The sequence below is a fragment of the Mustela erminea genome, chromosome 6 (assembly GCF_009829155.1).
Source record: "Mustela erminea isolate mMusErm1 chromosome 6, mMusErm1.Pri, whole genome shotgun sequence".
Lineage (NCBI taxonomy): Eukaryota > Metazoa > Chordata > Mammalia > Carnivora > Mustelidae > Mustela > Mustela erminea.
The window spans coordinates 54,439,841-54,450,088 of NC_045619.1; the positions used below are offsets into that span (position 1 = coordinate 54,439,841).

The 10,248-nt window shown below is 36.8% G+C and overlaps 1 protein-coding gene across 5 annotated transcripts in view; it reads right to left on the bottom strand.

The window, feature by feature from the left end:
• LOC116593272 (protein mago nashi homolog) overlaps positions 1–10,248 on the bottom strand; it is a 17,021-nt gene extending 6,773 nt beyond the window's left edge. For 2 of the 5 annotated variants that reach the window (XM_032347299.1, XM_032347298.1), the window contains exons 1-5: positions 10,068–10,248; positions 9,254–9,388; positions 7,840–7,898; positions 6,793–6,903; positions 4,330–4,412 (exon numbers count right to left, since the gene is read on the bottom strand). In XM_032347299.1, the coding sequence (XP_032203190.1) occupies positions 4,330–4,412; positions 6,793–6,903; positions 7,840–7,898; positions 9,254–9,388; positions 10,068–10,161 (482 nt within the window). In that variant the 5' untranslated portion in view covers positions 10,162–10,248. Of the gene's footprint in view, positions 1–2,302; positions 2,655–4,329; positions 4,413–6,792; positions 6,904–7,839; positions 7,943–9,253; positions 9,389–10,067 lie in introns of those variants that run through there. The other 3 variants (XM_032347296.1, XM_032347297.1, XM_032347300.1) reach the window with 3 other exon arrangements.

Here is a 10,248-nt window from a genome sequence, read left to right on the forward strand (position 1 = left end):
GGTGGGAATGCAAGCTGGTGCAACCACCCTGGAAAACAGCATAGAGGTTCCTCAAAAAGTTGAAAATAGAGCTACCTTATGACCCAGCAATTGCACTATTGGGTATTTACCCTAAAGATACAAACGTAGTGATCCGAAGGGGCACATGCACCCGAGTATTTATAGCAGCAATGTCTACAATAGCCAAACTATGGAAAGAACCTAGATGTCCATCAACAGATGAATGGATAAAGAAGATGTGGTATATATACACAATGAAATACTATGCAGCCATCAAAAGAAATGAAATCTTGCCATTTGCAATGACGTGGATAGAACTAGAAGGCATTATGCTTAGTGAAATAAGTCAATCAGAGAAAGAAAACTATCATATGATCTCCCTGATATGAGGAAGTGGAGATGCAACATGGTGGGGTTAAGAGGGGAGGAGAAGAATAAATGAAACAAGATGGGATTGGGAGGGAGACAAACCATAAGTGACTCTTAATCTCACAAAACAAACTGAGGGTTGCTGGGGGGAGGGGGGTTGGCAACAGGGGGTGGGGTTATGGACACTGGGGAGGGTATGTGCTATGGTGAGTGCTGTGAAGTGTGTAAACCTGGCGATTCACAGACCTGTACCCCTGGGGATAAAAATACATTATATGTTCATAAAAAAATTAAAAATTTAAAAAAAAAAAACACCATTTTCAGCTAAACAAAACCTAAGAGAAGTTGGTGCCTATCCTGTAGATATCCACCGAAGGAGTTCTTCATGCGGAAGGAAAAAATCCTAGGTGGAAGAATGCAAATGGAGGAAGTAGTCAACAGTAAAGGGCAAATATATGGTTAAAAATAAATAATATGGGTTATTTAAAACAAAAAACAAAACAAAACAAAATTGTGGGCCCACAAGATCAAAGAGTAAGCATTTCTCCCTTTCTCCTTGAGGTTGACATCTAAGTGTAAGAAAATTACAATGTGATTTGACATTGCATATCCATCAAGGTCTACAACTTGAAGAGAAATGTTTATTTCCTGAAGAGACCTGGAGGTGATAACCAGTATAGTCTTGCACAGTGAGATCAGGTGACTTTTTAGGACAAATCTTGAGGATGGCCATGGATGTTCATGCAGTGTCAAAGATCAGACAGGACTCCATGGCAAACAGGCTGCCAAGACATGCTCTAGAGCTACAATATCTGAAGGGTAGACACCGGGCACACTGACTATCAAAATTTAATCAAATTAAATAGCAATAAAAAAAATAGTGGTTGGTTAACAGCAATTACACCATTTTATTCTTATGTGAAAAATTAACAGGACATGATCTAGAATAGACTTACTTCAGTAAAAATAGTTAATTAAAGAACCTGAATTGACAGATGGGTATTCATTTTACATTCTTATAACTTCTATGCTTGAAATTTTTCATAATAAAATCTTGAAAAAAGTTTAATAGGACTATAAATTCAGTTATACTAGCCACATCTCAAGTACTTAAGTTGCCACGTGTAGTAGTTAGTGGCTACCTTATTGGTCGACAGATACAGAACATCTCTATTATGTCAAAGAAGTTTATTGGACAGACCCACTCTAGAACCAAGCTCAGGAATACTGGCAAACCTTCAGAGATCAATTCTTCCCAATAAGGTCAGTCCTGACATCCCAGGGCAAGTGAATTATCACTACTAGGACTGCACACTTTTAAAGACTGGGGATTCAGATGGGGGATTAACAATCCCAGGGGCATAGTTACTACCAGGGGAAGTTAATGAAAGAGGTTGCAGGAAACTGAGAATCATAAGTTGAGCCATGCTCTTAATAGTGCAGATACACACACACATGCATTAAAGTCTCGATTTTAAATAACTTGTAATGCTGAGAACTCATTTAATTCCTACAGAAACACAAAATATATTCTGAAATATCTTATAGACAAAAATCTACTGTCAAATAAGGAATAGGGGTATAATAGAAGATGTATTTCAACTGGGGTGCTGACCTGACTCATAACTCTTTAGACAATTACTTATTATACCAAAAATATTTAAATTTTAAGAATTCCTGAGGAGTTTGGGATACACATGAAAAATCCAGAATCTTCTGTAAACAACTTCTATAGGCACCAAAAAAATTACAGACCATTAGGTAAGAAGACATCTGCAATTGCCTTTAAACGATGAAAATCTGGCATCACATTTCTGCCTGAAAGAACTTCTACCATAGGATGTACCTACTAGAACAATTCTTTATTACCTTAAAGTGAATAAAGAGACTTAGCCTTCTGAAAAAAAAGAAAACAAAAAACCCACTCTCCATCCAGGCTTTGATATGTTTTATTACAGCAAACTTTCAACAAAAGGTTGCTTTTATTTACAGAATTTCATGTGTGAGAACTATCCAGACCACTTGGACCCAAGCTGAGAATAACCATTAAGCCTGTTTATGTATTTTCTTATTGTTAGTTGGCATACAAAAAAAAAAAAACCTTCACATTTATAAAAATCCCAAGAGTGTATATGACAAACCCATCCCTTAATTAAATATAAAAACAGCTTCAAAAACATACAATTTAGATCGGTTTAATCTTGAAATGTAATCCAATAAGACTAAAAACTAAACATTTCAGGTCCTGCACCAAATAGTAAAATACTCGAAGGCCTTCAGGATCCCTAAAATTTAAAAAGGTAAAAGTTACTTTTTTGTTCCTAAGATGAAACACATAATTTTAAAGTCAATTCCCAAAAACAAAACACACACCAAAACAAAGGAATTCAGGAGAAAGGAAGGATCTGCTGCAACTAAAATGAACATACTGATCACCATTTGTCTTTTCTAAAAAGTATATAAATCTCTTCACCAGTAATAATAATTTTATATTAGTATTTATTTCCTTATAAAAAAAATAGCTATACATAGTAAGAATGTAGAAAGCAGGTAAAATTATAAAGATAGAAAAAAATAATCCTCATAATACTACAAAATGTCATTCCCCACAGGATAACTATAAATATTTTGGCATTTCTCTACTTTCATACATAAAATCATTCCCTGTGCCCTTTTTAACATTATTTTTCCCTCTTTATAACACACATCCTCCCCAATGTCCATCACCCAGTTACCCCTCCCCCACCCCCAGCAACCATGAATTTAAAATGTTAGCAGCTTCATGATGGAATGAACACTGGGTATTATAGAAGACTGATGAATCTGTCTACCTCTGAAACTAATAATATACTATATGTTAATTAATTTAATTTAAATAAAAATAAAATAAATTTTAAAAAATGAAATGTTAGCAGTTTTGATGCATAATTATCAAACTGCTTCCCAAAAAACCCTGTACCAATTTTAAATCCCAGTTAGGGTATGAACACCACATCCTCATCAACTGTGGGAAAATCATCTTGATAATTCAAAAGTATCTGACTGATCTTTTAGAAACACAGTCTTTTGTATCCAATAGTTACTATGCATTCATTCCTTTTTTCCTTCCTCTAATAAATATTTACAAAGCACTTCTTGTGTGCCAGGCACTGTGCTAACTTTGGTGACATAGCAAGGTTCTCACGAAATTCACATTCAAACCAGAAAAGCAAACAAGTAAGTTCTTACAATTTAAAATGACAGAGCACTAAGAAAATATTTTGAGGCATACGAGAAAGAAGTGGAAGCACAGAAATTTGGGGGGCAAAAACAATAGTATGTCCTACAAAGGCCCAAAGGAAACAAACTTGGGAAGACAGAAGAAGCTAAAAGCACACTTAAGTTATACTGATTTTCTTCAATTTCTTTCACACATTAAACTCAAGGAGGAGAATGATGCAATGAGGCTAATGAGGCTGATATAATCCAATAAGGATTTCTTTTAAATTTTATGAAACCCTACCCAGATTTTTACCAAAATCAGCTATTAAAATTTGCTCACTTGTTATGAAGTGGTCAGATTAAATTTTTTTGACAATCAGAAAAATAAACTGCTAATCACTTTGACAGGAAGTCTTTAATGACATAAAAGTCAGAATTATATCTGCAGAATAAACTGATTAAGTGGCCACTGAAATAATCCTAGAAAACTGGCTACTGTTCTAAAATGAGCCTCTCAAATCAATTATGTTAATTTATTTTTTTAGATTTTATTTATTTGTCAAAGAAAGAGCACAAGCAGGGGAGTGGCAGGCAGAGGGAGCAGGCTCCCCTCTACCCCACTGAGCAGGGAGCTGGATGTGGGATTCTATCCCAGGACCCTTGGATCATGACCTGAGCCGAAGGCAGAAGCTTAACTGACTGAGCCATACAGACATCCCTAAATTACATCAATTAGTTAAAATACTTTAGCATACTTACTTTGACTGATTTACATCAATAAGAGAACCTATTTTGGATGTGGTAAAAGAAATGTGTTCATCTCCAATTACAATTTCCAGCTCCTGAAAAAAATAAAATAGATTGCTGTAGTTAATGTAAAACTCCACCTCAATGGTGTCTAATCCTTGTTACCAAGAGGTCCCAATTTAGCTGCAAGTTTTCCAGCAGTCACAGAGGAGGAAAAAAAAAAAAAAAAGGAAAGAAAAGAAAAGAAAAGGAGAAGGAAACAAATGGAAAAGAATGATAGACATAAACTATGTCTATAAAATAAAAACCTCATCAACTGCTCAGGAGTCCCCAGTATTAGGATCAACCAAGAATAGCTTTCCAGAAATCTCAGAAAGAAGACACCATAAATATGAATGATATATGTAAGAGTACACACAAATATTTCTTAAATCAGTAAAAACTAAAGATACAACTTTGAAGCACAATTGTGTAAATACGGGTATAAACCTATTTTTAATAAATAAATACAAGCACATTTAATCTTTCTATCAGACTTTATAAATAAAATGTGTAATACTAACAGCATCGCTTTGGCATCTACTAGGTAGGAGATCCTGCCATTAAGGACTTTACAAACATACTCTGTAAGCCCTAAGACATCCTTCTCAGAGTATTTTATAAATGCACAATACCAGACGCATAAAGCATAGGGAAAAAACAATGATGTATTTACAACCATGAGTAAGCAAAGGTATTGGTATTTGAATCCTCAGCTGTTAAGACTGAAAGACTCACCTTGGTTTGAAAATTAAGACCTAGGGGCACCTGGGTGGCTCAATGGGTTAAGCCTGTGCCTCGGCCCAGGTCATGATCTCAGAGTCCTGGGATCAAGCCCCGCATTGGGCTCTCTGCTAGCAGGGAGCCTGCTTTCCCCTCTCTCTCTGCCTGCCTCTCTACCTTCTTGTGATCTCTGTCTGTCAAATTAAAAAAAAGAAAATTAAGATCTAGTAAAACAAATATGACACACTGTAGACATTCTTAGTGTGCCATAATTATTGAAGAAATTGTTTTCTAGATTTTATCTGCAAATCTAAAACCAATAATTAAGTGTCTATGTCTACAGTGATTTACCGAGTTAAATAACAAATGCCAATAAAGATGATCTTAGCTCTGTACTTCATTACGAGAACTAATTATGTACAGTTTTTGGCACATACAAAACAGAGACTAACTAACGCTCTCAAAGGATCAAAAAATCTTTGACTCAAAGATCCAATAGATGATTTCTGGAACATACCTACCCCTCCCTACTAAGACATATGAACATATCAAAACCTAGATGAAAATACTGGGTTCTCCCTGAGTCTAAAAGAGATTAAAGGTTTACTGCTGTGGTATCTGTTTTTTAGTATGTATGTACCTATTGCATCAAACAAACCGAGATTTAAATTTACTTTTTAGAAGTGTTTACAATGCAGAACATAAATTCTGTTAACTCCACCTTTGCTTTCCTAAATGCTTCCTTAAACAGAAGAGGAGTTAAGTGACTGCTACAGAATGTCACCATTTATTTGATTTCTCCACATTTTCGCCTAGTCAAAGGGGATATTAAGTTTAATCCTCAGGAATATACAAAAGTGAAATTAAGTGTTTCTTCCTCCAGGAGATATATCTCATTTCTTTAAGAGTTGAAAAAAACCCAATCAAACTGTCTCCTACAAAGTGAAATTAAGCCTTCAAACTTCTCCAAAAGCCCTTTAAGAAACATTAATTACTCCATAGGGAATAGGAGGCAAAAGTAATGGTCAGTTTGAACAGAGAAACCAATCAAATCCTTCTCTGGGCATAAGGTGCAAGTAAAGAGTTCTCAACATTATGAAAACCAAGAAGGTGAATTCTACAATCAATAAGAATCCTCTCGGGATGCCTGGGTGGCTCAGTTGGTTGGGCAGCTGCCTTCGGCTCAGGTCATGATCCCAGCATCCTGGGATCGAGTCCCACATCGGGCTCCTTGCTCGGCAGGGAGCCTGCTTCTCCCTCTGCCTCTGCCTGTCATTCTGTCTGTCTGTGCTCTCTCTCTCTCTCTCTCTCTCTCTCTCTGATAAATAAATAAAATCTTTAAAAAAAAAAATAAATTAAGAATCCTCTCTTGAATTTCACAAACAGCTGTAGTTATTCCTAATAGAAGTAATTAATATTCAATAGCAATTATCCATAACAGGAAAACATCCTAACTTTAACTGGTGAGGCTACAGAGAAGACTGGTCAGAGAGAAGTCTAAATTTAGAGCTCTGTAGTGACTCTTTTCCTATTCAGAGGCAGTACAGAAAATGAGACTAAGTAAAATAAAATTAAAGAGTATTTAATTGGGTGCCTACTAAATGGAAAACCAAAGAATCAGTGAGGATCTATGCTAAATAAATAAGGAGAAACATAAAAATTACATCACCAATTTCTAACATGTGTGCACATGAAGAACCACTGAATACAAACCTGTCGGCCAACTCTGTCAGGGGGAGGCCACAATGCATCATCTTCTTTTGTAATTTCACTGTCATCAATAATCCTCTTCAGTTCCTCCATTACACTCTTATGCACATAAGCCTGAGAATAAATTACAATAAAAATTCTGCAATGTATATTACTTCCCACAATTCAGAATGAAATAACGTGCAAAGTGACAAACCCTAAATATTCAAAGAGACTGCCACAGAAAAATCTAATACTGATCCCAAAATACAAGATGGGAGAGAATCACTCATCCTTAAGATTTTATTAACTCGCTTTCCCTTTCCTTTAATATGTATTTGTCTCCAAATTTAAAAAAAAAAAAAAAAAAAGATAACTTAAATAGCCCCTTTTTAAAACCCTGGATTTTGCCTTTATAACATGGGACTCAAATACCTCTGAATAGTTAACAATGATAACAGAAAATCTGTGAGGCAAACAGATACGAATAGACATTACAGTGACTGCTCTGAACTTTTTCTTACCCCTAACTTTTGAGCCTTTCATTTAAAATTCATACTGTGTTTAAATCTTGATTATTGGGCACCTGGATGGTTCAGCTGGTTAAGTGACTGCCTTCGGCCCAGGTCATGATCCTGGAGTCCCAGGATTAAGTCCCACCTCAGGCTACCTGCTCAGCAGGGGAACTGGTTTACCCTCTGACCCTCCCCCTTCTCGTGTTCTCCCTCTCCCTCTCTCATTCTCTCAAATAAATAAATAAATAAAATCTTTTTTTTAATAAATAAATAATCTTGACTATCAATTAATGTAAGCAGGGATTGGGATAAAAAGACAAAACTAAGGAGGAAATGAATGAAATTATATGTTCAAAGGTGGGACAACCTAATATATTCAGATTGCTTCTTTGGCATTACACATGCTACATTTAGATCTAATTTAAATGGACTCCTTTTTCTATCTATAAATTGGCTTCTTTACAGCAATACAACCTTAGATGTACTTTTGTAAATTCTTAAGACATGAAGAAAATGGTCTAAGTGTAAAAAAATAAAACAATTGAAAAGAACTTACCTCCTTTCTGATCATGACATCATTTTTGTAATTGCTGTTGTTGGCATATCTAAGCTTTCCTGTGGGGAGCGGAAAAAAATTCACTCTATAACAGCAAAAACTGCTAAAAAAAATAATAAAGATATGACATTGTAAGCAATTTCAAAGGTAAAGACTGTTTTACAGTACTACTTTTATTAATATTTCCACCTTTTAACATAAGATCAATGTTAGCTAGACCTGTAAACACTCAAATATTTGTTGGTAAGAAGTTGGCTACAACTGAAGTCAGTCATTTTCAAAACTTTCATGCTTTCAATAGAATTTTTAAATATTCAACATAATTTTTAAATATTTCATACCTTCAATATAATTTAGTATAACAGGAAGGTCATTTTTTTTAATTTTTTATTTTTTATAAACATATATTTTTATCCCCAGGGGTACAGGTCTGTGAATCACCAGGTTTACACACTTCACAGCACTCACCAAAGCACATACCCTCCCCAATGTCCATAATCCCACCCCCTTCTCCAGGAAGGTCATTTTTAAGGCACATTTGCTTAAGCTATGTCATGAACTAGACAGGGAACCTGAAAAGGAACTAACATTTCTTTTAAAGCCTATGTTATATATCTGTATTGCCCCTAAGTGATTTACCCAGAAAATTAATTTAATCGGTAAAACAACCCTTAAAATGTTTTATTCTCTCATCTACTCACACTTGAGAGAACAAAGTTAAGTAACTTGCTCAGGGTCAAAAAGATTCATCTCTAGGTCTACCTTCTTCCAATACTCGTGTTTTCCTCAATACTTCAAAATGTTCTTTTAATTACTTCCTTCAAATTAATATATGTATACAATACAGCAATGCCACTATTTTAGCACTGTGACTAAGATGCACACGAACTATGTACTGCTTCTAGTTGACCTAATATGTGATGCTTCTCTACTTTTTTTTTTTTTCACTTTCACAGAACTTTGTCCAAAGCTTAATACACCAGTTAACATCCACACTGTTTTTATGACTAGGTTCATGTCTGCATCACCCACCAAGACATAACTCCTTCAGAGAAATTAAAGAGACTTACTCATTATTGTACCCTCAATTTTTGTACTTATGTGTTACCCTGCACATAACACACACTCAAAGAATGCTCACAAAGCTCTCAAAAGTCTATGCAGGTGAACTGTCCTTATTATAAGCAGAGTTCAATCTACAGTAACTCTCTAAAGAGAATTAGGGCTCTCAAATGATAGAATATGCTGCACCTACTTGTCAGCACACAGTTCCACCTCACCCTTTGCTCATGATGCTTTCAGCAGTCTGAATGTTTTTTTTCCCCTCGAAGGCCAAGAAAATACCTATTCTCATTTCAAGGCTCACCTTGAAAGAGGACTTTCACTACTTACATTATGATGATCTCAAACCCACCTTTGCCCACATTTGTTTTGGCACCTATTTTTGGCATTTTGGAGACAGTCTTTGAGATGCTAGTCCACCGTCTTCCCGATGCTGGCCTCTCTGAAATAAATTCCTTTCTTGTCTCACCACCAGTAGATTTTCTGCCTTTGGATTTTGTCAGCTGTGAGCTCCCAGTACGGTGTTTGAGAACCCCAGAGCATCCCTGCGCAACAGCTACAATTTCAACTGCTACCTTCCCTAGGAAGCTTTCTTTGACTCCTACATGTACCTCTAACTATTTTCCCCTTTTTATTCTTATTGCATCCTATGGGGAACGACTATATTTAAGCACCCTACACTTATTTTTCTACACGCGGAGCTCCCTCCTGCAGAGTAGGTATCACTCCTTTTCCTAGACACGTGGCCTTACATAGAGCGTCTGCCTGAATACAATGATTGAATGGGAGTCCGAAAATTACCGGTCACCGGAAGACTTTAAGCATCCATTGCGCAACAGCGGGGTGGGACGTTCTTTAAAGTGTTCAAGAATGACGTCAAGTAACCCAGACGGTGTGCTGAAAGTAGGATTCTGATTACCCTATATTCAAGTTTCCAGGATCTGGCAGGATTAGATTTTTCTGAATTCACTTACACCAACTTATGCATCTGATAGTCTTCGGTTCGGATTTACTTTGGCTCTAGCAGTGACCTCAGTCCCCACTGTACACCTGCAAGCCCACTGAAACGGGTTCACTCCACCCGCCTTCTCCACGTCCTCTCCGCCCCGCTTCCCCTAGCCGCGCACCGCGCTAGACTGCGGCCGCAGCACCCCTCCTCTGCTCACCGTCTGGCCGAAACTCGAACTCCAGAAACTCGTGTCCAAACTTGCCCTTGTGCCCTACATAGTAGCGCAGGTAGAAATCGCTGGCCATCGACATTTTTGCCCCGCTGAAGCCAGCCCAAGGCCCGGCCAACTTGCCGCCGGGCGCCTGGTAGTGACGTCATCGCCCGGGATTAATGCGTCA